The sequence below is a fragment of the Rhamphochromis sp. 'chilingali' genome (assembly GCF_963969265.1).
Source record: "Rhamphochromis sp. 'chilingali' genome assembly, chromosome: 4".
NCBI classification, from domain to species: domain Eukaryota; kingdom Metazoa; phylum Chordata; class Actinopteri; order Cichliformes; family Cichlidae; genus Rhamphochromis; species Rhamphochromis sp. 'chilingali'.
In genome coordinates, this window is record NC_137948.1 from 19,920,260 (window position 1) to 19,948,075 (window position 27,816).

General features: G+C 38.7%; 1 protein-coding gene across 18 annotated transcripts in view; it reads right to left on the reverse strand.

Annotated features, from left to right (window-relative positions):
• Positions 1-570: 570 nt before the first annotated feature.
• The window catches only part of camk2d2 (calcium/calmodulin-dependent protein kinase (CaM kinase) II delta 2), a 51,085-nt gene continuing 23,839 nt past the window's right edge, over positions 571-27,816 (reverse strand). For 3 of the 18 annotated variants that reach the window (XM_080879260.1, XM_080879259.1, XM_080879272.1), the window contains exons 3-21: positions 24,692-24,751; positions 21,586-21,640; positions 20,420-20,485; positions 19,809-19,881; positions 18,145-18,247; positions 17,469-17,552; positions 17,151-17,245; positions 16,649-16,771; positions 16,371-16,454; positions 16,066-16,108; positions 13,769-13,809; positions 12,290-12,349; positions 10,841-10,885; positions 10,516-10,564; positions 9,948-10,046; positions 9,139-9,214; positions 6,417-6,511; positions 4,380-4,605; positions 571-2,170 (exon numbers count right to left, since the gene is read on the reverse strand). In XM_080879260.1, coding sequence (XP_080735386.1) covers positions 2,167-2,170; positions 4,380-4,605; positions 6,417-6,511; positions 9,139-9,214; positions 9,948-10,046; positions 10,516-10,564; positions 10,841-10,885; positions 12,290-12,349; positions 13,769-13,809; positions 16,066-16,108; positions 16,371-16,454; positions 16,649-16,771; positions 17,151-17,245; positions 17,469-17,552; positions 18,145-18,247; positions 19,809-19,881; positions 20,420-20,485; positions 21,586-21,640; positions 24,692-24,751 — 1,481 coding nt within the window. In that variant the 3' untranslated portion in view covers positions 571-2,166. Of the gene's footprint in view, positions 2,171-4,369; positions 4,606-6,416; positions 6,512-9,138; positions 9,215-9,947; positions 10,047-10,515; positions 10,565-10,840; positions 10,886-12,289; positions 12,350-13,768; positions 13,810-16,065; positions 16,109-16,370; positions 16,455-16,648; positions 16,772-17,150; positions 17,246-17,468; positions 17,553-18,144; positions 18,248-19,808; positions 19,882-20,419; positions 20,486-21,585; positions 21,641-24,691; positions 24,752-27,816 lie in introns of all 18 variants that reach the window. The other 15 variants (XM_080879270.1, XM_080879274.1, XM_080879273.1 and 12 more) reach the window with 9 other exon arrangements.

Consider the following 27,816-nt stretch of genomic DNA (forward strand, 5'->3'; position numbering starts at 1 on the left):
GCATATTTCGACATCGTGTACAATGTATCCTTAAAAAATTTGAGGAATCAGGACAAAAGAAGACGTCATAACAGTGATTGTCTACAGTCATACTATAAAACACAGCTGAGGCTCTGTCATGGTTTGGGGCTGTATTTTAGTCAGTGTTGTTGGAGATCTTGTCAAAATTGATGGAATTGTGAACAATAATATTTTGGTCCACCATGCAATACCATCTGGAAAGCATCTGATTAATAACAGCATCATTTTCAGCCGGAAAATCATCCCAAACACACTGCTAATGCAGTAAAAGCATACCTGCGTAGAAAAAAGATACGTATGCACACTATCAGTCATGGATTGGCCTCCCCAGAGCCCAGGTTGTACATGTTGTATTTCAGAGTATGTTTAAACATGAAAATGTAATATAAGTCTTTAAATATCCAAATAATCAGGCACAACAATATAGCCTGGTCTGGGCTTAGCATTTCTGAAGCACAGCAATCTAATCACACAGTGACCAAACCACAGGACACAAATGCATGAAAAATCAATACCAAAATAACACAAAATAAAATTAAAACACATCAATTATCACATATTTTAGCTGATTTATTTATTTCTTAAACATGTTAAGCCATCCATTGCCATGCTGGCAACAGTTACACACCAGATAAGGAGTGGTGCATTGCATTGACATCATACGTTTTGTCGAAAGAAATGTTTATCATATTTTCCCTTTTAAAAAAGAAGAGACAAATCAGTCGAAAAGAGCAAACAGTAGGGATGACAAAGACACTGCCATTGTCCTGCAGTGGTAAGACCACTGGCTAGCAGAAGCACTGATCGCCAAGGAAGACATCCCAACATTTATTACAGTCCATTGCACTTTCTCTCCTTCAATTTTCTGATACCATCCTCTTGCCTTGGTGCAACTTTTTCATACAGTGCTTCCAGACCTATTAGTCCGACCACCAGTTTGTATCACTTGACTTGACAGAAGGCAAACCTTCTAGTGCTTTTGTGCCATCTTCATCATCTGCACCACCTCTATGCAATTGGCAAAATAACACACTGATATGACAAGAATAAAATGACAAAAGAAACCCTACATACAGTTATACAATACAAGTACAAACGTTATGAAAAATGAGCTTGCTTTCATCTTATTTTTTGTACAAAATGTAAGTGGTGCTTCGGCAACCCGGAGTTTATTCTCCTCCTCTTAGATATGAGATTCCGATATTTGGATGGTAACAATAACAATGTTATTGTTTTTACAACAGTTCCATGATGCTGGAGGACATTAGAAACATTTGGACAGGACTGATGCACAACATTAACAAATACAAACAAACAAGTCAGTGACTGACAAATCAAACAGAAGATATAATAGTTTCATATGATCTTAGCACGATAACACCCCCCTCCCCCCACCATGCACTACACAATAGTCTTGGATTTTCATATATTACATATATGCTACATTCTCTTATTTCTTATTTCACTTATATAAAGGCAAACATATCTCAACGCAAGTGTAAGCTGCTCTGCTTTTCTTTACATTTAAATTAGTACTATAGATTGAAATCTGACAATTTAAACAGTATGACTTAGCTCATAGCAAACATAAATGTAGCTCATAAACTGGATTTTACGTAAACTCTTAAGTCCTCTGATAGCAAGAATAGCAATTTCAGTATTTGTTTTTGTTGTGTTTTGTGTTTTTAAACCAACAATCACAATGTATATACATCACCAGAACTAAAGCAAGCTCAATTTTTAACATTCTGATCTTCCAAATGTTTTTGAATTGCACACACATAAATACACATAAAAATACATAACTATTTTTTGGGGAGAGGTTACAGTTGTAGATCTTTAAACATCTCTATTTTATATTTAAAATGCATACCAAAACATCTTAAAAAAACAAACAAAAAAGATTTTTTTCTCAATATGCTTGTTTCATAATGTCCAAATACGGTGTGCAGCCACCCAGTGGTGGTTTCGAATGATGTCCATTAATAAAATGCCATAACAGTAAAATGTAGTAATACTTGTTTCCTGTGGTATGTCATATCCTTATGGAGGGGTCAAAGAGCAGTCATGAACTCCACTAGATTTGCTGATGAGGGTTCTTTTTTCTTTTTCTTTTTTTTTATGTGACCACATGTTGATGTTCCATTAACTGAAAAGACAGAGAGCAACCATGTGAATCTTTGCTGACAAGACAGCATAAAAAGGATCTTTTGAGAAAACATATTAAGCCATGTAATGGCATGAAATGAAAAGCACACATCAGTGAAAGTGAAAAGTACTGGCATGGTACTGGCATGCAAACAGCTCTGCGATACTGTTTACTGGTAATATCCCAGAAATGCCAACAAGACACTTGCACAGGTGTGTTCAAATATAATGCCAATATTTATACTTAACCTTTGCAAAGCAAACAGTTTATACACGATATTATGATCATGCCATGCCAAGTGAACATTTCCCAAGCTCTCAATTCAAAACAAATCAGCAGGAGTTCTTTCACTTTTAAAGAAAGTCTGCACGGAATGCTTAAGGTGATATTTTATGTTATACAACTACAGTTTCAGCGCATTAAACAGCCCCGATCAAAAGTTTAAGAACACTTGAAAATGGCAAAAAATCATATTTTGCATGGTTGGATCTTAACAAGGTTCCAAGTAGAGCTTCAACATGCAACAAGAAGAAATGGTAGTGAGACAAAACGTTTTTTTGAGCATGCAATTAATTAAAAACAACGGTTAAACTGAAACAGGCTTTATGGATTTATGGATTTATAAACTATTCTAATCTTCCCAGATAGAAAGAAAGAAAAAAATCATCAAAAATCATTCAGAAACTTTTTAGCTACCGGTGCTCGTAGCACTGGTTTACATAATCTAGCTACAATACCGTCCAAACATATAGAGCCACCATGCATTTATAATATTTTGCTTCCATGGAGCCAGATTTTCTTTCTTTCCAAATTGGTCTTTAGCAATAATTCTCCTGGCTTTCTGAAGTTTTTTCAGTTGTTTTCTTTGCACAGTTATTCGACCTGGCCACTTTCAGAAGATGATTTGTTGTTGTTGCTGCTGTGGTTTATTTTGATTTGTGTTTACTTATTAGGCCACACAAATGAGACTATGAATTGTTCATTCATAAAAAGGTACCTTGCTGACAGAATTAACTAACCAGTGTTTGTCTACATATAACAGAGAAATGAACAAAGAACTAACTTTTGTATCTTTAGGCACTTTGTTACTGAGAGCCTTGTGGAAAAACAGTTCCTGAAGACCACTTAAAGATATTAGAAGAAAGCTAGCTAAGACAGTTCAGATTGTGTTGGAGAATAAAGGTGGTCACACCAAATATTGGCTTTGAAGCTTTGATAAAGTGATAGAGTAGGAAGCCCAGGACATAGAGGGGGGTTGTGGTTAAATTAATATTACATCATACCGTAATACAGAAATTCCCTGCTTTCTCAATAGTGAAGTGATAGCTGGTACTTATTTTTTATCTTAGTAGGAGTAAGGAAACTTCGGGGAAATTCAAGAGCGACAATGCCAAGCCTGGTATAATTATTTTTGCTCTAACAATAAAAGGATGTCGCTGAATCACAAAAGAACGCACACTTCATCGAACAGCTCATCCTGGTTACCTCCCTTTTTTCACCAAGCAGAAGCAAGAATGTTTCTCTAGAGGTAAGCATTTAACATCTAGAAATATAAAGAATGCTTCCTGCTTAAAGTACTACGACAGCTTCGTTTTCATATTCTACTTAATAATTCCATTCTCGCCGTTTCTGTTGTAATACTATATATGCAATAGTGCATATGTAAAACAGTCTTCAAGGTTTTCTGACTGCCCCTTTTCTGTTTCTTTGTCTCATCCACTACATTGGACAACGGCAAGTTTTATACCAATGTACTACAGCTTGATCAAAACATGAATTGAAGTTGAATATGTTGAGCTCGAATTCCACACAATGGTAGTATGTATATGAAACCTCATACCTTAATTTTTAAAAGAGTAGAAGAATATAGGTGCAGATAAACAGAATCACTTTTCTAAGCATAATTCCACGATCGTTGTTGGTTATATTCTGTAATATCATTTCCTGCAACTTCATCTGAATAATGTTTGATAATTAAAAAATAAATTCAATGTCAAACAGATGTTTAAGTGTTTAAACAGATAATTATAATTACTGACTGAAATAAGCTATGCGGCTGGTTAAGCACAGAGAGTGTGCCCTCTATTGATTAGGTGCAACAGCCAACAGTGATCATACCCCGGAGCCCACAGCTGCATTACATTAGTCAGGTGGTACATCTATTTTCCTAAAACACATTTTCAGCTTCGCAGTTCTTACTGTCTCTTACTGGGGGATGCTGGGCGAGCCAGAGCGATGAAAGTGAATGTTCTGCCACTTTCCATCACGGCGGTGCCAAACTCGGGTCTCCTCAGACTGCATGGTGCGAGGCATGCCACTGCCATCCATGTATTGGGTCAGCCGAATATAGGCAATACATGCTGCATTTTCCCCAATAAGGTGCACATGTGGGTTCAATAGGATGGTGTGAACTGGCTTATTCCCTTTGGACAATGCTGCAAATGAAACAGAGAAAGATGCCACACAATATGTGAATGTTATGGGTAGTATTTCCCCACTTTCCACACAGAGTTGGCTAAGAATTGCTCCTTTTTATGTTAATATTATACAGCAGATACAGTTGCATCAAAAACAAAATGCTGATTCTTCTTTGGAGTATTAACTGATATGAAATCAGAGCAAGTGAAGTCTCCATATGTTGATGCTGGATAGTGGACAAGCATGGGGTTGCCAAGTGATTGAGGTTTCTGGGGCATATCTGGTTTATCTGAACTATTTTTACCCAGACTGAGGACATTCTGCCATTTATAGCAGTCATTATTCATGAGTGATTTTTTTTTTTTTTTGCTCCAAGGTTAGTCAATGCCCTTGTAGTTTAGCAGCAAATATGAACAAACTGAACTAAATATTGATATAGGACAAACAATCCAGTCCAACTCCAGTAATGTTCCTATAATATTGTCTTTCAACAATCCGAATAACTCCTTGGTTGTGAACTGGACTTTGTTATTTTAGGTATCTTAATCATATTATCCCTTTTTTGTGCATTATGTCCTCCAAATAAAAGTTTCCATAGCTCTGTGCACACATTTATCATTTTGACAAGCTTAAGTCAACTATTTACAAATTTATGAACTGGTGTTGACATGCACAGATGTACTTGATAGTGTGAATGTTGAAAAGAAGATTAATATGTCATACATTTGTTTTCCTCAAGGTCTTTTTTTATTTGGCTTGTTTCTGTTTTATCAGCTCCCTAAAGAGGGATTTCTATTGACAGCTCAGATTAGTAGTTGCAGTTATTTAGAATAGAAATATCCTTTATTGTCCCTCATTGGTGAAATTTAGCTGTTCCAGCAGCAAAGTAACCACCAGATGGAAAATGTAGATTCAAAAAAATTAGTTAGCAGTCTTAATGTTCGACTTTGTATTAAAACAAACTACAAAATGAAATTTTTTGTTCCTCCAGTGTAGTATATTGATTGTGTTTGGTCTCTTCAACCATATGTTTTCATCAGAACATTTAATGTAAACATGCAAGTTCTCCCCTGCTGAAAAATCAACAGTTCTCCAGACTGTGACTGAGATAAACAACTTGTGCATTAGTTCATTCATCTTGTCATACCAATGTAAGCAAACATATTTATACTAACTCTCTGTGTTTAACCTCCTAAGACCCGAACTCTTTCATGGTATGCATTTTTAATTTCTCTTTGCTATTTGGGCTGATTGGGACCTGATGAATGTAAAAACAAAGAATTACCAGATTTTTTTTACCTGACTTTTGTTTCTGAGAAAAATGAGATCAACATATGAGGACATTCGTTTTAAATTTTGATAGAACAGTGGCAGTAGAATGGCCTCGTACGTGGATATCAGGCCCTGGTAGAGCAAAATTTTGTATTTTGGTCTAGACAACCCAAAATGTGATGTCCACATATGTGGACACCAGGTCCTAGGAGGTTAAAGACTCCAGTACTGTTACTTAAACATAATCCTTAATTACTCCTAGTATCAAATGCTGATTCGAGGTCAGCCAGCTGTTTCTAACTCTTACACTAAAAGCTGGTAGATTTTAGTTGCAGATATCTTTTGCATAAGCAAAAGTTCTCTTCAAATTCTCTTTTTAATTCTGCAAATTCTCTTTCTAATTCCATTTTAATTTGTCAAATGTTACCCAGGTTGTTAGTAGTTTATCGATTTTCTTTTGAAATGCAGAAATTGCAGGCAATTCTCCATATGAGTCCTCAAGATACTGCTAGAGCAGCTTTTTTTCTAAAGTTAGAATTAATCGTCTTGAACCTACCATTTTCAAAATAAAAGCGATGGAAGTCATGTCCTTCCACGAGGTTGCCCAGGGCCTCAGGCTCAAAGGAAGTCAAACCAGGATCACAAATTTTCCTGTTCCACCAGAAACATAATGTAGCATCAGCAAAGAAGACAAGCAAATAAGTCTATGAAATTATATATATATATATATATATATATATATATATATATATTAGGGGTGCAACGATACTCGTATCGATATTGAACCGTTCAATACAGTGCTTTCGGTTCAGTACACATATGTATCGAACAATACAAAATAAAATTTTAATTTATTTTATCAACTTTCCTTCTGACGATGCTGTCTGTGTTGAGCGCTCAGTGGATCAGCGCTCGACAGTGCAGCCTAGGCGGAGTAGTCAAACGCAGATTCACTGAGTGCAGGGCAAGCTAGCAGACAGAAGTTAAGCTCTCCTTGCAACATGGCAAATTGAACCTCCCCCACCCTCATTCAGATCTGGCGTTTGGAACTATTTTGGTTTTCATGTGACGTATGACCCTGAAGGTAAGCGCGTCATGGACTAAAGTAAAACAGTATGTTGGATGTGCCAGGCAATGCTCAATTACATGGGTGGGAGCTAGTGTGTTAGCACAGTTAGCTCGTTAACGTGTTGGCCGTCCAGCCCCATGCAAGGGCGATCCGTGGTAGCTCGTTAACGGAGATTTGCCGTGTTGTGGCGTTAACGTCATTTCAACGAGATTTACGCTGACAGCACTAGTGGGAACACAACAAATATGACTGCACATTTACGCCGACATCATCCTAGTGCAAAGACAAGTGGAAGCAGACAAAAACAACAAGCACGCATGCTACAAACTTTACCCGAGTCATTTAGACAGCCGTTAGCACATGATTCTCCTTATGGGGACCTGATATGTTTAATATGCTGCTGAGAATATAGCCCAGAAGAAGCGTATAGTATAGCTTTTATTTTGGAAAGAGCCATTTCTCTATAATAAACTCTCTTTTCCAAAGATGAGTGATTCCTCAATCAGATACAGGGCTCGCAAAATCGAATGCCCGACGTCCTGGGGCTAGCGATTTTTCCAGTCGGGCTACCAAAATCTATCTCTGCCCTGTCCGTCGGCCTATCGTAGGAAGGAAAAATATATGTCAATGCTTTTGCATTCTTTCAGAAATGTAGCTGGGTAATTATGTCATTGGCATCGGTGAGCCACTGTCAATATGTGACATATTGAAATCGCGTTTGAATTTGCGCTTGTTTTTTGCTTTCACTTTGCAATCGCGCAAACTGTGTATAGAGAGCGACAGCACTGATTGGTGAGTGATGATAATTTGCGCACCAATTTCTCTGACATGTCTTATCAATCGTTAGCTTACTATGCAAACATGACAAGTGAAATCTCCCGCAGCAAGCTTAAACATGTGAGAGGTTGATCGCGCAGAGAATCGCTGAGCGTTATGTTAGTGCGTGTGTAAAAGGAGCAGGATATATATTGTAGTGGGTCAGGGCTGTTCGGGGTTCTGTTTGTACAGTTATGTTTTGTTTATGTTGCCATAGTGACGGGTGACGCCCTCTCGCTGCGACAGTGTGTCCTTCCGGGGTCAGAGGGCGCCCTGTGTGTTGTTGTTGTTGTTGTTGTTGCTGTGCTGTTGCCGCGCTGAGCAGTTAGCTAGCGGCAGTGTTCTTCTGCAGATGTCAATAAACGGCTGTGCTCCCTGGCTAGCTCACAGGAAGCAAGACCAAACGATACCTCCGTCTCCTCCTTGTCTGAGCTCGCCACAATATTTTAGTTCTGCTGAGCCAAATAAGACAGGTCAGGGTGAAGAAGTGAGAGCCAAAGAAAAGCTTACCACAAAACGGAAAAGTTATGACAAATCAGACTATAAGGCAAAAAGAAAGTGCAGCTTTATGGTTTCATGGACAAAATAATTTCTGTGGCTGCAATATGACGAGCTATATAACCAGGGCTGCACATAAGTGGTCCGCAGGTGTGCATTCGCTGTCAAAATAAAAAACAGGCACAAGATAAGAAGTTGCAAAGCGTGTTTGCATACATCCGATTTTCAGGAGGAGGACAGACATTTGTTTAGAACTATTTTAAAGATGTCGAAGAAGCTCCTTTAAGCAATTACTTTGGTGTTCCTCCACCTCCAAAGAAATGTCAGAAGGAGTCCGAACCACAAAAGAAGCGCGTATTCTCGGAAAAGTAGTTGCAGGAGGTGAGCTGGCTTCAAACAAATGATGAACGCACAGAGATGTGGTGCGGAATGTGCCGTGAAAATTTAATAAATGACAAATTAAAAAGGCATGAACATTTTTTTTGTATCGAAAAAATATCGAACCGTGACACCAAAGTATCGAACCGAACCGTGAATTTTGTGTATGGTTGCACCCCTAATAAATATATAAATATATATATATATATATATATATATATATATATATATATATATATATATATTATTTGAGGGCGCCTTTCAAAAACCCAAGGTCACCTTACAAAAGAACAGAATTAATAAAAGAAGCAATAGTCATAGAATACATACAATAAGTTAAAATTGCAAAGCAGAACTTGACAACAGATAAAATCAGCACTAAAGCGAATAAGCCAGTTTGAACAGATGTGTTTTGAGCTGTGACTTAAATGCGGGAAGAGAGTCTGTGTTTATTAGGCCACATTATATACACATTATAATTATGTTACTGGGAAAACGTGAACAGAAGGGAACTTACGCGTAGGCCTCAAAGTCTCCATTGTTGATAGATTCAATTAACTGCTCAGTAACTTTGATGATTTCTTGTTTTCGAGCTAAAACACAAGATCACAGAAAATCATCAGCTAAACTGGCATAATAAATGTGTTGTTACTATATTTCAGGCAAATGTTCAGAGTGCAGCTACAAATCAGCTTCAGATGAGTTCTACTCTACGGATTTGCAGGATTTTAAGGTTATTAGAAATGGAAGGCGCTCAAGAAAGGATTTCACAACATTTTTGATCATTCATGTCTGAGTCCAAAAAAAAAAAGCTGGAAGAAAGCCTCCCATGACTAATAGTGATATCAGGCAGGAAAAATGCAGGATGACAATATATTTCACCCAACAAAGCTCAAATGAATCAAGACAAACCAATGTCAGATGCAAGTATTTGCTGTAAAAGCGATTTAAACTAAGTAATATTGACAGTTACCTTTATTGTTATTGGTGCAGGCTGGGGGATATTGAAAAAATTACTCAATTTGTGAAACAACAGACATGTTAAATAATATTTTTTTTTAAAAACTGTAAGAAGTCCTTCACCTTCAGACGAAAGGAGCAAATAGGGTCATAAACAGAGGTTTCATTTTATTGAAGAAGGGATAGTCACTGAGGAGTAACTTTCTTAAATCACAGACTACTGCAAACACCCAGTGGTCTAAGAAAAGGATATGATCTGAACATCACGAGCATGGCATTTGAGACACTTTATATATAAGGAACACTACCTCACAGGGATGACTGGGTAAGCAAAATAGGGCATCTTCCCCATTGTGGAGGACTTACTCTGAATTGAGGAGTTGGGAGTCTGTCTTGAGTCAGACATCTGTGAGGAACGGCTCTTAGAACTCAAGATACCACTCACTAAGCTGCCCAGACGAAGGGCTGAGATGGGATGATTGAATGATTGAATGATTGGGTGTCCAGTGTGTATAAAGGGCAGAAGACGTAACAAAGATAATCATGTATGGTGAGAGACATAGCGAAAAAAAGATTTTCTCAACAAAAACACATAAAAGGAGAGTAAAAAAAAATGCTGAGTGGAAACATTTAATAATAAAAACATAAAATGGTGGGCACAAAAGCAGCATGTGTTCCCATTTTTGTATTAACCTAGGAGTACATGGATGCAGTTGGAGGAGAAGACAACGAAAGAACAGAACAATTTCCATTTTGCAAGAGTTAAAAGCTAAATGGGAGCAGGAGTAGTTAACCTGCTGTTAACTGCGTAACAAAGCAGGATGTAGAAAAACACAGATGGGAGTGACCAGTCTGACTGGAAATCATGAGGACTGACTAACATTACCAGTGTAGCAGAGATCTGCAAGTCTGTAAACCATACAGTTTTTACTACCTTTCACATCTTCATCTTCAATGGTGGTGTTGGCACTCTCAATTGACTCCTGACAAAAATGACAAAAAGATTATGGACACATAATACATGCTTCTTTAATGATATCATGCAACATGCATTTGTAATACAATTAAGTCTTAAATGGAGAGTTTTAAAAGCTAAATGGTCTCATAAACTCTGATTTATGAGCAAATTTGCTTTATTCTTGTTGGTAAATTGGAAAACATTCCTGTTAGCTCTTACTAAGAAAGTCTATAGTACAGGAGCAAACAGACTTAATATTAAATGTAGCCATCAGTGAAAGTGAACTTTGTTTATGTTATACCTTGTTTCCATCCACAGGGTTGTGTATCACAGTTGTCTGTGGTTCCTAAGAAAAACATATAATAGGCACTTGTGGGAGCAAATACTTCAACAATGCAAGAAAAGTTATGATTGGGCAGATACCTCTGAAGAAAATGTATTTTGTGTATTTTCTAAAACTGACGGTCAAGAAGATGGCCAACCACTTACATCAATTACTCATTACAATCTTTAACTTTGTCTATCTGTAAATCTATTCATCACAATGTATCTGAGACCAAATTCAAATGTGTGCGTCAATTTCTTGTTTATTGTATTTCTCATTCTTTCCACTCTTTCTGTATTGTGTGGTCTTTTTTGCATCTGATTTTCTCTCAGCAGCCCTAGCCAGTGCCCTCACTTGGTAATCACATGTCTGGGTTTTTGTAGAATTGATCCTGGTGACCAGCTCAGTCTTTCTAATCACTCACCCAGATTACATAAGATTATAACATCAGCGGCCTTGTGTGAGTGTGTATGTGTGTTTGTGTGTTGGGGGTGGGCGTGTGTGTGTGATGATGGAGTGAGAAAGAGAGGAAAGACAGATGTCATGTGCATGTGTTCATGCGTAATCAACTTGACAGCAAATGGGAGGACAGAAAGTCTTTGACATCATGCATAGTGGCAGTCATGTGGCCTGACGTAGACAGCAGACACCATGCCCAAAGAACAACTATCCTCACAATCCTTACAGTCATGCACAGACCAACTATGCCAGTAACAAATCCTACAAAATGCACATGTGGATTACTGTCAGCAATTTTACTTTTAATTGCATATCTAACAGATGTACAGTACAATGACATGAAAGGACTTCATGCATGGTACAAATGAAAAGAGCAAGAAAAGAAGAAGAGTTTCTTAAGAAATACAAGAACACAAGAAGTGGGGGGGTTGAGGTAGAGGTTACCCTAACCACAGAACTTCATGTTCATTAGAGCTTAATCCAAACGTGTGTGTGTGTGTGCGTGTGTATATAAAGACTTAACTTGCTTTAACCCAACATTAACGGTGCATAAATTCAGCAAATCCAAACTGGCCAAGCGGTATATATCCCATGCATGCACTGCTAATTCAGATGAATGAATTCATAAATACATCAATCTGAATTATAAATATCTTTCATAGATAGGTTGATGAAAAAATCTGGAGCTGGGACATGCTGCACAGTTACAAAGGTCTATATGCACTATTTCATTCAGGGATAGTCTATTATTGGTGCTAGACATGTATTTCACCCCACGTTACTACAATATCCTTACATGTCTTTTTTAAAAGTTGAAATCTTCTTATCAAAGGTTGAGATCAAAAAGAATATGATCTTACAATGTGGAAAGGGTGAACCTGAACCTCCTCCACAGGATGGGAGGCAGGTACATATAGAAGTTTTGTGAAAGAAGCTGTGAGTGTAGATGAGAATGTGTGTGTATACCAGTGCAGGGGCAGGGCCAGTGTCTTTAGGACTGGTCACTGTGTTGGCTTTGTTGTTGACCTGCAGGGGGGCAGTGTAGAGGGGAGGGACATGACACATACACACTTCTCAGACACACACACTCTCTCACATCGGCTACAGACCAAAGTGATCATCCCAACTCTTCTGTTTGAAAGCTCTAATTTCAGTTCCTATTATATGTTACCATGCAAAACTAAATTATGGAGATGATAAAAAAAAGGATTTAACATAATGACACGTGAGACATCAGAGGCAGCTGGAAAAAAAACCAAACAAACTCTAATGTGTCCTAAAGGTCACACTCTGATGAAGCCAACAGAGCAAACAGATTTAGAGATTCCCAGAGCAAATGCTTGTGATTGTGTGCCTTGAAATCCTATTCTTGAAAATCAAAAACAGGACTGGAGCCAGGGGGCAACCCTAGAGCCCTGAGAACATTCTTGACTTTATGTGAAGAATGCGGGGACAGCGCATCCTTTGTTCATACAAATACCAGATGGCCTGGTTGTAAACCTTTTCAAAGTTTCCACAATGTACATATACATTCCAAAATATCCCATGTACGCAAGATGGTCAAACTCCCATGATCCTTCTTGAAAGTTTTGCAAAGGTGAAGAATGGAATCAGCAATCAGCCGGAGCCTCCTGTTCAGCACCCTGTTATAGACTTTCTCCAGGAGACTGGGCAGTGTGATACCCCAATAACTGGAGAACAATTTCCGGTCCCTCATTTTGAAAATGGAAACCCCCCCTCCTGCTGTCTTACACTCCGCCTCCAATCTTTAACAAGGCTCATTCGGACTCTGTGTCTCCAGACTCTCTGGGAAGCAAGAGGAATCCTTCCAGATTTAAACGCACTACACACAGGGGCTTTCAACCAGATGTTCCCAGTTCACCCTCACTAGTCGTTTGGGTTTTTCCAGGTCTGTCTGAGAACCTTCCTCACCATCTGATCTGGCTCACTCCTAGGTGGTGATCAGTTGACAGCTGTGCTCCTTTTTGTGCTTTTTGTGTCCAAGACATACGGCCTTAGATCACATGATACAACAAGAGAGACTGTTATTGACCTTTGACCTAATGTGCTCTGATACCAAGCACACTGATAAACCGTGTATGCTAGAGCATCATGTTACTCTAAAGAAACATTATAAATGACTATGGAAAACATGAGTTTAGGTAAATTCAATAAATACAAAAACTAAAAAGATCAATAATTTAAAAAGAGGATGATGAGACCAGAAACATAAGCTACGAACAAGCTAAGAAAACTAGGAAAGCTAAGAAAATAATACCCATTTCCCACATCTTTGAGTGACTGTCCCTGAATGATAATGTTGTTAAGTGCAAAATGCATAATAACAGTAGTAATAATAATCAATATGGCTTCTCAGACACTAAACATTCCAACAAAAATAATGCAAGAAACAAAGCATTTTCTTCATTGTGCAAAGCAGCTCACCTTAACGCCATCTGGCTTCTTGTTGAGCAAAGTCTTAGCTGCTGTAGAAGGAAAGACAGAGACAACATTTCAGTATGAGGTTCAAGAGAGTCCTGTGCCAGAGGCTACACAAACATGCAGCAAGCATATCAATTTGTGCTTATCTCCAAACTCCAGGTGCAAGATCCAACTGCAAGATCCATAATGCAATCCAACTGAAGCTCCAAATAACATAACTTCTGCAAGGCTGTTATCCTACTACATACTTACTCACATGTCAGGGCTGAAGGGTGGGTGGTTAATTGGGTGTATATATAGCAGGTGATGAAAAGGTTAATCTAACCAACTATCTCCAACAGGCTCACACACAACATTCCTAAGTCGACATTTGCCCACATACCCATGCACTTGTATATTTGCACCTACGCATATGCTCCCACCACTATTCCTTAACTTTATTTTCCGATGTTACATAGAAACTTAACACTAAACTGCATTACAATAATCCATGCTGCATCTTTCTCTAAATTTCTCTGAGATTGTAAATTAGCACTTATGCAAGGATGAGATTCTGTAGTACACTTTAAAATGCCAAATGTCATACTTTCATGCATGCGCGATTGGCTATTCCACACTATTTCCAAAAATGTAGGGGCACAGTATAAACAGAAAATACAACCAGAATTAAATTATCAACAAATCATTTAGACTACACATGTAACTGAAAATAATACCAAGGCAATTTGACAATTTTTTTAAAATTGCTTTTCATTTATTACAAGCATATGCTTATTTGGAATTTGATGTCAGTTGGGAACTGAGGAGGAGTGAGACGTTATGTAGCTTTGAAGGTGAAATGTTTTCCTATTTGTTGCTTAATGTATGAGTTCAGCTTCTCATCAGTTTCTGGCTTCTTGTGTTGAATTCTTATGTGATTATATGCCAGAGGTTTTCAGTGGATAACATGTCAGGAGTGCAGGCAGCTCAGCTAAGCAAGTGGAAGGTGTTGTAATAGATGCTGTCTTTCTGAAATAAGCAAGAACTTTCCTGAAAACAATGTGATCTGGATGCGTTTCTCTAAAACACAACATTTTTCACCTTTAACATTTTATACATCTTTACACTACTGTCAGTTATATATATAAAAAAATGTTATTTGCATTTTACACAGTGTCCCAACATTTTTGGAAACATGACTCTAAATGAAAAATAAGACCTAAATGCCAATGCTTATTGGTTGGGCTCAACCTCATACATTTCACTGTCATTCCAAAAATCCTTACCTCAAATGGTTACCACAATTCAAACAAAAAAGGAAAGAAAATTGAAAAAGGAAGAAACTGATAAATAAAAAGAGACACAAATGAACAAATGCATTTCACTGTAGAATGAAAAGCAAAAGTAGTCTAATAAGAGCATGAAGAATATGAGATAGGTCAAAAGAAATGTATATTTAAAAAAAAGTTTGGCGTCAAAATAGAGAGAGAATGGTAGAAAAACAGCTTGAAAAATATAAATGACTCGTGTTTAGCAATGGCATTCTTATGCCTAGTTTCTTTTTTTAAAGTCTTCTAAAATTCAATTTTATTTCATTTTAAAACTTAGAGTTTCTCCATATTTTACCTTTTTATGGTGTAAGCAGCAGAAGATTCACTTTTCAGAGAGTACTTAACCAAATTATTATCAGTTATTAAGGTTTAATAGTTCAGGTTAGTTTAAGTGGGCTTGAAATAGTTATCCATAGTCAGTGTACTACCTACAACATTCATAGTTTATTCCCCTAGTACTTCCGATACCATCACCAATATCCTGCTGTAGACAAGGCTGGTTACAACCATTTATACTCTATGTATCTACCTCTTGATTCGTTGGTCTACCACTGTCTTCACTGGTTAATATATACTAATGTGTGAATTTGGTGTTTTAATGCCTTAGATTGAATCTAACCCTTTAAACCCTTAAAGTTTTAAAGTTGAGGCAGGTTCTGCTCATTACTGTTTTTAATCAAACTTTACTAGCTTATTAAAAAAAGCAGTATAATAGCTTTATATCACCTCAGTAATTTGTTAATCTCATCCATAATAGTTTTAATTTGCCAGTACTCATGTCCGCATCCTCTACTGCAGGTATTACACTGATGGATAAGTTCATAAATTCCCACTTTTTTAAAGATCTCTTTAACAGCTGTAACGCCTTTTTAGCTTCCAGTTTTGTTTTTTCCTTCTTCTTTTTTTGTTTTTTAGGACAAATGCTTGTAATTTTTAACATAATATGTTTGGGAAAACCAGGTTTTGGACACCATGCTGAGAAAGACATACCTGAGAAGTTTCTTGTGACTAGCAAAGTGGTCAATATTGCTCCCTGCATTGACAGAAAAGAAGGAAAGAAGAAGGAAATGATGATGGGCGAAAGGAAGGAAGAGAAAGAAAGAAAGATTGATTAAAAGGTTGTAGCAAGAAAGAGCAGCATAGCAAAAGGACAACTCGAAGGCTTTACAGAACAAGCAATCATTTTAAGTTATAGTGAGAAGTCTTGAGCAAGGAAAACAGAAAAGGAGAGGAGAAAATGGCTGGATGGATTGTTCTATATAAACAGAAGCATGAAGGACTGCCAGAAGTCTCACCTTGAGTTTCCTCCTGGCATTGAATTTCTTCAGGCATTCCACAGTCTCCTGCCTGTGCATCATGGAAGCGACAGTGGACCGTTGCTGCAGGGAGAAGATGAGAGGATTTGAAGGAATGGAAACAATGGGTGAGAAGAATGTATGGCTGCGATTTTGTGGGCAGTGCAACTGTCACCTTTTGTGTGTGTTCATGCTTTTTTTTTAAATTTCTGTGTGCATCTGTGTGTGTGTGTGTTTGTGCAAATATTCCAACATCTGGGAGTGTGTTTGCCACATACGCAGATCCAGGGGTGTTTTAGGGCCTCTGCAGCAGTGATGCGTTTACTGGGGTTGATGGTTAGCATCTTGTTAATTAGATCTTTGGCCTCAGGAGTTACAGTGTCCCACTCCGGTGATGGGAACTGTAAAAAAAAAAAAAAAAAAAAAGTGTGTCATATATACAGCATATATACAAATACAAAACTACAGAGCTCTGAGGATTCTGTATTTGTAGCAAGCCAGGAAGAGAGGAGATAACATCAGAATTATTATCCAATTTTCAATTTCAGGTTTCAGATGTTATATTAGTGGAGAGAAAAATCTTTAAAGGCCTATACCAATTCAAAAATCACAGTGGCTGTGTCCTGAGCTCCCAGTGATGCTACAGGAAAACTGAGCAGATGGCCAGATGATGAAATGATCCTATGTGCAAATTAACTAAAATAAAATGTCACTTTTTGTTTTGTCTGACTTTATTTACCATTTAGTTTTTTCAGTTTTGGATGATGTATATATGCTTACATCATAGGCCCCAGCCTTGATTTGTTGATAGAGGCGATGTTGATCCTCATCCCAGAAGGGAGGGTAGCCAACCAGCAGGATGTACAAAATAACACCTAGAACAAAGTGACATGCACACAAACCCATGCATTTTAGATCTTTATACTCAGATACTATTTGTTTATTTTAAAAAACAACATGAGGTTTCTTTATTTAGCACTCCACAAAACACTCAGAACAACTTAAAGTTTCAGTCCTTGTAAAAACAAACAAACAGATGTCTTTGGACCCAGTATTAGATCCAAGCAGCTACAGTGAGACAATTTGAATGTTATTTACCACAGGCCCACATGTCCACTGGTTTCCCATATGGGTCTTTCCTCAGAACTTCTGGAGATAAGTAGCCTGGGGTGCCTGCAAAACCTGGAGGAGTAATATGAAAGGATATTTGGAAAGGCAGGTTCGTGCAGGCCGTAAAATGACTGTGAGACAATGAGTGTTGTCTTATGCTGATTTTTGAAATTTCACTTTTTCTTATTTTGAATAAGAGACTCTGCTAAGAGACATCTGTTGTAACATTTTTATTCACAAGGAGTCAAGGCTTTGGCTGCCATGTACCCTCTGTGGATTTAGGGTGGTTCGTGTGAAACTCTTTATTCCTGCCAAATATTTTGTTGACAGTGTTCTTTGGAAAACTGAATAACTCCAATATGTCACATGAAATCTATTATCACGTTGTGCTTTGGCCAGGATGCTGTCCAGTTCATGAACAAAAAGAAGCCTACGAAAGGTTTCTATGGGACATTTAAACCAATTGGTGTATGTGCCCCTACTTGTCGAGATTAAAGAGATTCTCAACAGATTAACACTAAATCCCCCTTTATTAGTATTGCCCCAAAACTTCCCTAACATTGTCAAACATCTATATGGCTGACTTAATATTATTTATCATTACTGATTGCTTGCTTGACCAATCAGCTATTTCAAGTTGGAAAATGGATGGATGAATACTCACCAAACCATGCCTGCTGGTCCCCCTGTACCTCGATAGCCAGCCCAAAGTCAGCCAACTTGACCGCCGCCCCCTTCAGCTTACTGGCCAATAGAAGGTTCTCAGGCTGGGGGGGGCGGAGTCAAACAGGTTAGAGGTGAGAGGTCACACGCTCTGGGAACAAGCTGCCCACAGACACAGATCTAAGATCAGATTAGCCATAGCAATCCCAATCAAAGCCATTAGAGGTCAGTGACACTAAGCTGCTCTTAAATCAGTGTCTGAGGCAACTCCCTTTCTGCCACATCAATGACAGAGAACAAAAATGTGCACGGGACCAGATCTCTACGTGACCACGGACATGTTTCACACTGGAGCTGTGGACTTGCTCCCCCAGCCTCATGGATTCAAAGGGAGTAGAGGTGATGTGTAAATTAAAAAAAACACTCTACTATTAGAATCCATGAGCAGGAACAAAGTGCACACTGCAGGGAGAAGGATACAGGGGGCAGCTGTGGTGGAACAGGAGACGTGGGTGTAAAAACAAGTGACTCTCAGCCACATATGTATAATGACACACACTGCACACTAAGACAATTTAGCACCATCATAAATTTATGAAAGCCAACAGCATGCACATATATGCACACACATTTAAACACATACGCACTAACAAAGGCGCAGGTGCAGAAAGGTCTTTGCTAACCTAAGGCCAGTTAGACAGTGTGCTCTAATGAATAATGCATTTCCTAACATTTAGAGACTCAAAACACAGGCAGCCTGTGAGCAGTCACTTTATGGCAGACGTATGACTCAACAGGACATAGACAGTAACTGACAACTAGACACAGCTACATAACGATTAACATAACGATGAATAAATCGTCCTAATTTTGAAGCATGTAAAAACCTGAAATTGCTTCAGCAAAGGAAATCCTAGTCACAGAATGGAAATCTCAAACTTGGTTATTCTTTCTGGGGTGTTTTTGCAGGCACAAGCTCACAATCCATTTAGTCACATTGAAAACAGCTTTTTTTTTTAGCATTCTCCTGCCTCTTTGCTTAACATCAAAATGCTAATGGAAAGTTGTGAGAATACGGGCTACCACTGGAATAGTCATGACCTTAAAAAAAATTTTCACATCTCAACATAATTTTTTACATAACTATGCGAATGGGGATCATTTCTGAGTGTCTGTCTTGTGATTGCCTCTATTTTTAACCAGCACTGCATTACATTACACAGTCATACATCTCACAAAATTACTGCCATGATAACGTCAACATACTTTCAATCTGTCTTCAACATATTAGAGGTATTAGAAGAGGTTCCTCATTCTCTACACGAGCAGGCAGGGGGGTACTAGCCACGCATACTAACTTAACATAGAAGAAGACAAGCAGGCAAGAAGAAGTGTCGGAATCTGGTAGGCTCGAATCAAATATTTGCAATATATTGCCTTTTATTACTTTTATTGCCTTCAAAAGAAAGAATGAACAATGTAATAATTAAGAAGGTTGATAATGGAGAATTTAATTTATTTATTTTATAAAACAAAACATAAAAGAAGCAAAACAAAAATATGTAAAGGACTAAATGGAATTTTCTCTCTGTTGCTACCAAGTCAGGACTTTTTGTCTGTCTGTTTGGTCAACAAGGTTGCAGCAATGTCTGTGGTCATACAAACCTTCAGGTCCCTGTGAACGATTCCATTAACGTGGCAGTGATGGACACTCTCCAGGATCTGCTGTATGCAGTGGCTGAGGGTGGGAAAGTGGAGGAATGAGATGGATCAAATTAAAAGGAGAGAGAGGGGGAAAAAAATCAAGAAAAAATATATTTTAAAAGAGGATACTAGGGAAAATAACCGAGAAGAGAAGAATAACCTAATTCATAACACTGTTCTCGTCATCAAACTTTTTATGTGAGATTTATGTGATATTAAGCCTCATGATGGGAACTTATTTCTGCAAAAAGTTAAAGTTAAAGACATGCATAACATAAAGACATAGATATACACACACACCCCTTTCTTTCTCCCTCGAGATGCAGCTTTTCAGCATAAAGCTGGCAGTGTTAGGTAGGTTGTGTATGATTAATATTGCAGGCTTTATGTCATTAATCATCTTTATAAATAACTCCGAGATCCCTGAGACAAGGTAACTATATCACACCTCTGAGACAACCATATGTGAGACACACAAACACACATATAGGCACACACAGTTGTTCTCTCGGGTAACAGACAGAGATGCATAATGGCTGCTTTGCTCAGCAGCGTGTGTGTGTATGTGTTACCTGGCATCAGCCTCACTGTAGTACTCCCGGGCTACTATATCTTCAAACAACTCCCCTCCTGTCACCCTGGGAAGAGAGAATGAGATCATTATTTAGTGTATTCATGATTCTGGCTGTCATGAAAACTGAAACAGACTTGTCATTTTTTCTATGGACTCAATTACAAAAATCACTGGCAACTTCAACTATTACACCTCGGTAGTATCGACTCTGTACCCCTTTTTGCCATCAGTGCTGCCTTAATTCTGTCAGCTGTACAATCATCATGTGAATATCCCATTCCACCAAATACCAGTGGTGTTTTACTGGACCTGGTGACAGTGAACGCCCTTCATTGTCAAGTTCAAGAAACGAGTTTGAGATTATATTAACAGGGTGTGTTATCCTGTTGGAAGCAGCCATCAGAGGATGGACACATTGTGGTCATAAATGGATAAATTGTTTAGCAAAGATACTTAGCTGGGTTTCGCATTTATATCAGTTGATACTCGGGGGGCCTTGCTGATGCTGCTCAAGGGATAGCTTCTCTTTTTCGGACCATTCTCTGTAAACCCAATAGATGGTTTTGTGGCAAGATCTCAGCAGTTTCTGAAATTCTAAGATCAATAACTGTGCCATGTTGAAAGCCACTTGAATCATCTTTCAGACCTTTGCATTAACAAGCAGCTGAACAATCTGAGAAGCTTCTTCAGTTCTGAAGAAGCTTCTCAGATGAGAGGTGAAACATCTTCAAGCAACTTAAAGAAGTCCAGACACTATTCTTTGAAAGCTCCTTTGACTACAATGACCTGGATGACTGAGAACCTTCACAGACAGCTGAATAATGCTATACTGGAATGTGGAACGTTCCAAACGAAAATAAGAAAAAAAATGTTTGCAAGTAACTCACCAAATTACAGTAACTGGCTATTAGCATTCTAACAAAAGGGTGCCATAATAATTGCCATAATAATTCTTTAACATAGTGGACTCTAATATAATTGGGTATTTACAGATATCTTGTTTGAATGTGTTTAACCCTGAATTTTTTTCCCCTCCAGTGGTCATGGCTTTCAGAGTAAAAACTGAGCTTCTTCTATACAGGGTGTTAACATTAATAAGAGATAGTATATAAAAATTGGTATGGTGAAGAGAATTGACAGAATGTGTGAATGAGTGTTACTCACAGATCAAACACCAGATAGTGGAAACCCTCTTCTGATATGCTGTCATGGAGTCTTACTGTGGAGGAGCGCAAATAAAAAAAAAGGAGAGAAAAGTGTGACAGAGAAAAGAAAAATCAGCCAACAGAAACAGACCAGCAGTGTGCAGCGGTGTCAACAAAGTTACAATATAACACTTAAAACATCTCAGAACATGTTACTAATAATAGATGACTTCTAAGTTTTCATAGTAAAGCTGTCAATAGTGATGGCTGTCGTTTGATGAAATCTCGCTTTCCCATAATAAAACCTAAATTATTTTGGAAGTAGCTATATGTCTATGAAAATCTTTACAATACTAAAAATAAATTCAGTAAAATTATAATTCACATCACGGCAATTATGACACCCAGTTACGTCAATTGAAGGTTACTAGAACTAATATTGAATCATGTGCAACTTTGCCAAAACAATGTCAGACTCTGTAGTTGGGACCACATGTTCTCCTTAAATTGCTGGCAGGAAACCTGTTCTTGGTAGGAGAGACGGCATCCATCCCACTTTGGATGGAGCAGCTCTCATTTCTAGAAATCTGGCCAAATTTATTAAACCCCCTAAGTCGTGACTATCCAGAGTTGGGACCAGGAAGCAGAGTTGCACTGTTACATGCCTCTCTGCAGCTTCTCTCCTCCCATCCCATCCCCCCCCCCCCCCCCCCCTGAAAATACCATCTCTTTAGAGAGTGTGTCAACTCCCAAACAGTAAAAAAAACAAACTAAAAAGGAGCAAAAAATGACTTAACACAAAAAAATGACAAAGAAAGAACAATACAGTATCCACATTTTCACTGCTATGCAGATGACACACAACTTTATCTATCAATGAAGTCAGATAACACACACCAATTATTTTAAACTGCAGGAATGTCTTAAAGACATACATATCTGGATGTCCTCAAATTTTTGCTTTTAAATTCAGATAAAACTGAGGTTATTTTACTCGGCCCTGAAAATCTTAGGAATATGGTATGTAACCAGATACTTACTCTGGATGGCATTACCTTGGCCTCCAGTAACACTGTGAGGAACTCTGGAGTCATTTTTGACCAGGACATGTCCTTCAATGCATATATTAAACAAATATGTAGAACTGCTTTCTTCCATTTGCGCAATATCTCTAAAATTAGAAATATCCTGTCTCAGAGTGACCCTGAAAAACTAGTTCATACATTTATTACCTCTAGGCTGGACTACTGTAATTCATTATTATCAGGATGTCCTAAAAACTTCCTGAAAAGCCTTCAGTTAATCCAAAATGCTACAGCAAGAGTACTGACAGGGACTAGAAAGAGAGAGCATATTTCTCCTATATTGGCTTCCCTTCATTGGCTCCCTGTTAAATCCAGAATTGAATTCACAATCCTGCTCCTCACATACAAGGTCTTAAATAGTCAGTCCCCATCCATCCATCATCCATCTTCATCCGCTTTATCTGAGGCCGGGTCGCGGGGGCAGCAGCCTAAGCAGAGAGGCCCAGACCTCCCTTTCCCCAGCCACCTCCTCCAGCTTATCCAGGGGAACACCAAGGCGTTCCCAGGCCAGCCGAGAGATATAATCTCTCCAGTGTGTCGTGGGTCTGCCCCGGGGCCTCCTCCCGGTGGGACATGCCAGCTCGCCCAGGAGGCATCCTTGTCAGATGCCCGAACCACCTCAGCTGGCTCCTTTCGATGTGGAGGAGCAGCAGCTCTGCTCTGAGCCCCTCCTGGATGGCCGAATTTCTCACCCTATCTCTAAGGGAGAGGCCAGCCACCCTTCGGAGGAAGCTCATTTCTGCCGCTTGTATCCGCGATCTCGTTCTTTCGGTCACTACCCACAGCTCGTGGCCATAGGTGAGGGTAGGGACGTAGATCGACCGGTAAATTGAGAGCTTCGCTTTTACACTCAGCTCCCTCTTCACCACGACGGACCGGTGCAGCATCCACATCACTGCAGCCGCAGTCGGTCCCCATCTTATCTTAATGACCTTGTAGTACCATATCACCCCATTAGAGCAGCTCATTCTCGCACTGCAGGTTTACTTGTTGTTCCTAGAGTATTTAAAAGTAGAATGGGAGGGAGAGCCTTCAGTTTTCAAGCCCCTCTTCTATGGAACCAGCTTCCAGTTTGGATTCGAGAGACAGACACTATCTCTACTTTTAAGATTAGGCTTAAAACTTTCCTTTTTGCTAAAGCATATAGTTAGGGCTGGACCAGGTGACCCTGAATCCTCCCTTGGTTATGCTGCAATAGGCGTAGGCTGCTGGTGGTTTCCCATGATGTACTGAGTATTTCTTCTTCAGTCACCTTTCTCACTCACTATGGCCTCAGTAGACCTCTCTGCATAGAATCATACTTTTATCCTGTCTTCCTTCACTCTCCTCAACCAGTCACGGCAGACAACCACCCCTTCTCTGAGCCTGGTTTTGCCGGAGGTAAACTGTTACTGTTAGAAAGTAAAGCATTACTACACTGCGTTTCAATATTAGGAAATTAGAAGAGTTTGACTTATATTATATATTATTGTCTTGAATTCAAAGCCACAGGATCAAAAACCTAACGCCATTGTTGCTCTCAAAATTTCAAATAGCAAGTACATCTCAGAAAACTACAAAGAAATTATTAGAGAAATATGAAACAACAGCAGTGAAGGGAAGAAAGAGCATGTGTCTATAAATGTGAAAACAAAGGAGGAGAGACCACTTCTTTCAGAGGTTTAATGAGAGGGGTGTAAAGGTTTAGAGAGCAGGTGTACGGCTGGTGTATCTTTTTGATGACTCAGCTGCAAGAGCACACAGGTGCAGCATAATCATTACATACCGTACTAGAACACATACACACACACACACACACAAACACGCTTGGTTTCATGGTCTCTCCTCCTTTCTCTCTCGTAACTGTGTCTAGAACATGAATATCCCTAGCAGAAATCAGTAGAGACCTGAAAAGACCTGTTTTAATTTGCACAAGTGTGTGTGTGTGTGTGTGTGTGTGTGTGTGTGTGTGTGTGTGTGTGTGTGTGTGTGTGTGTGTGTGTGTGTGTGTGTGTGTGTGTGTGTGTGTGTGTGTGTTCCGAGATTTAGGACACAGCTCACCGATGTTGGGGTGCTTCAATAAACGACAAATCCTCGCCTCTCTCTCCAGCTTTTGATGATCTAAAAGAAAAATAGAGGAGACACAAACACAGAGATGGGTTATTTTAATGCTACTCATGATTCCCTCCTGTGATTGGCTTTATAAATAATAGAACGTGAAGTTGGATGCAACTTAGTTTTGACTCAGTGGAGGACACATTGCAGTATTTGGTTGTCAGCGTCTGTCTGTCTGTCTGTCTGTCTGTGTGTGTGTGTGTGTGTGTGTGTGTGTGCGCGCGCTGGCATGGTGTCAGCCGGCTCTTTTCCTTATCAGAACTGAAATGCTTGACAAAAATAATGTGACCTGATATGTGCTCGGTAATATGCCACAAACAGGCAGGCGGCAGTGAACAACAAACACAGTGAACGGCCACAGAGGATTCATATTGACCTCTCGCGTCGGGCTCAGCATAAGCTCCTCCAATGTACTTTTAGGTCCTCTTTGGTGCCCTGAGGGAAATCTGAAATCTGTATTCCCAAAATATACACTGTGCTGCAGTTTTGCAGATGTATCATACAATAGATTTATACAGTAATCCTTTTGAATGTTTAAAAGAAAATCTCATACCGTTTTTTTCTTCATGTTTTTAATTAAAATTTGTGTTAAACAATTAATCTGGATAGAATATGTTAAAATTATTTATTTTCTACCCCCTTTTTTCAGACAAAGGGTATTTTGAAATAATATATAATCAGTAATACAAAAACAGCTATGTAATTCTGTATTACACCAATGATGAGATTTAATCAGAAACTTTATGATATTTGTAGATTTCTACATCACTGTAATGAAGTGCTTTAGGTTAAAATAAACTGTGACTTTTTTTTTTCCACACACACAGTAATATTATGCATACCATAAAACGATTTCACTCATATTCCGAAACCTTAAAGAAGTATATGCTCTACGGCAGTGACTATAATGTTCCACCTAAATACAACATCAGCTTTTGGTGAGCTTGTTTTAATAGTGGACCCTTAACTGATGCTGGGAGAACATGTACATGCTTCTTTACATGAAATCCACCAAATTTTATGCGGGGGGGAAAAGACGGTTTTTGGGAAGCAAAGAATAGAACAGCAGCAGGTATTAGATACTGCAATCTAACTGTACTGCAACAAAAATCCCAGACAGGCAATATGGCAACCCAGACAGCATAACATATCTCTCCTCGTTGAGGCTCAGACTGATTTTATCTGACTTAGCAAACATGAAGTGACACTCAAATCTCTCTGTCAGAAGAAACCCAATGTCCAGTGACTCTGATTCAGAATAAGTGAGTCATTGCAATGAGTAAGACAATCCGGTGCTGAGGCGACCCATTTCAGCTTTGCCTCAGGACAGGAGGGAGAGAGAGAGAGAGCAGGAGGTTCTACATTTTTCCAAAATAAAATAGGACGCCTATTTTTCACTCTCATCTGCCTCCTTCTTCTTCTCTTCTTGGTGCTATGGAAACTGTGGGCTCAGTGCAGCACAGAGGCAAGACCAGCAAAGAACACTAGGCTGCTTGTTCTCATTATAGGTCCAGGTATCTGTTTGTTTCGTGTCAGTGTAACGCACCTATAGGAAAACAATAGGCAAGCACAACAACAAAGCTAGTGAGCTTTAAATGAGACGGACCTTGGCGTGCACTCAAATATGCAGCAAAATGCCAGTATAAAACATATTATGACAGAAAAGTACTTATCCCCAAAGAAAGGTGACAAAGATGTTTGTCAGCCCTAGTGACAAAGTTTAATCCAGAATAAAATATATAGCATGAGCAGACAAAACTACAAAAAAAAGAATGTTTAAAGGCAAAAGAAGAAGAGATAAAATGATGAAACTACAAAAAGGTCTACAATGAATTGATCTGATTACTGTTGCAAAAAACTTTCTCGTCCATCAGCCCAAGCATTAATTACCAAGAACAGCCACAATTAACTTCATTAACTTAAAAAATGCTGTTTCTTTTCTTTCAACAGTCATATTGGCTCCAGAGGCGGTGATGAAACTGTGTAAAAACTTCCGAAAGGACTTGCATGCCTTCCTGCATGCAGAATTTCTTGCAGCTCTTCCGTGTGGCTCCAAGTCTGCCATAATGCCCCTGAGAACATGCCAATTTCAATTTTGCTGAAGCATACTGCCGGCTGTAGCATAACAGCACAGAAGCCCACAAACAGCGCCAGAAACAAGGGCAGCCTAGCCATTACTGCATGATTAGCAGGATTCTCTGAGCAAGGTCACTAATCTCTCCATCTCTGTCTTTGCCTTATTATGTTGCTGAATGGCACATCCTTTTGTGTCAGTATAACACAAAACACATTTTGTCTTCCCTTTGCCAATATTGAGAGAATCATTACTCACAAATATCTAATTTTCACATTTGCATTTTCTGCTACATTAAGTAATTGTTTTTTGTTTAGTTTTTTATAATACACCTGTGTTTACAGTACATCACTTAAGTCTACTAGCATCATAGCGTATTTTACACTGGTACAACAGCCAATTTGCTGTTCTTAAGGAATTTAACGGACTACTTTTCATTGTACTTTGCTTTATCAACATTGTTAAATTCCAGTAAAATAAAACAATACCCATAGTTTTAAGTATGTTTGCAGAACTTTTGTTAAAATGATAGTATGCACAATGCATTAATGCCATTATGTAACCATTATATTACAATTAACACACAATCTAGTGTTATTCTTTGTACACTAAGCAATAAAGTTATCTGACCTAATTATACCATACCTAGTAGCAATACTGAGGACATGGTTTAGGAAAGACTGTAGCACGTTTTCAGACCTCAAAAAAAAAAATCAAACTCTGAAAATGATTTGAACCATTCTTCCATAATGCTCCATAATAGGTGGTCATGTTTGGCTGTGCCAGGGTGGTTGTATTTTTTTATTTTTTTTATTTGCAGTATTCATCGACTGTACTCTGTTATATGACAGCCTCGCTCCCTTTTTTCATCATTTTCCACCTCCACTTTTCTTTCTGTCTCTCTCCTCTCTCTCCCTCCTCCACAGGTAGTCCACCTCCTAGTCGGCTGGACATCTGTTGTCTAGCAACTCACGCACCAATCAGAGCGTCAGGCCTC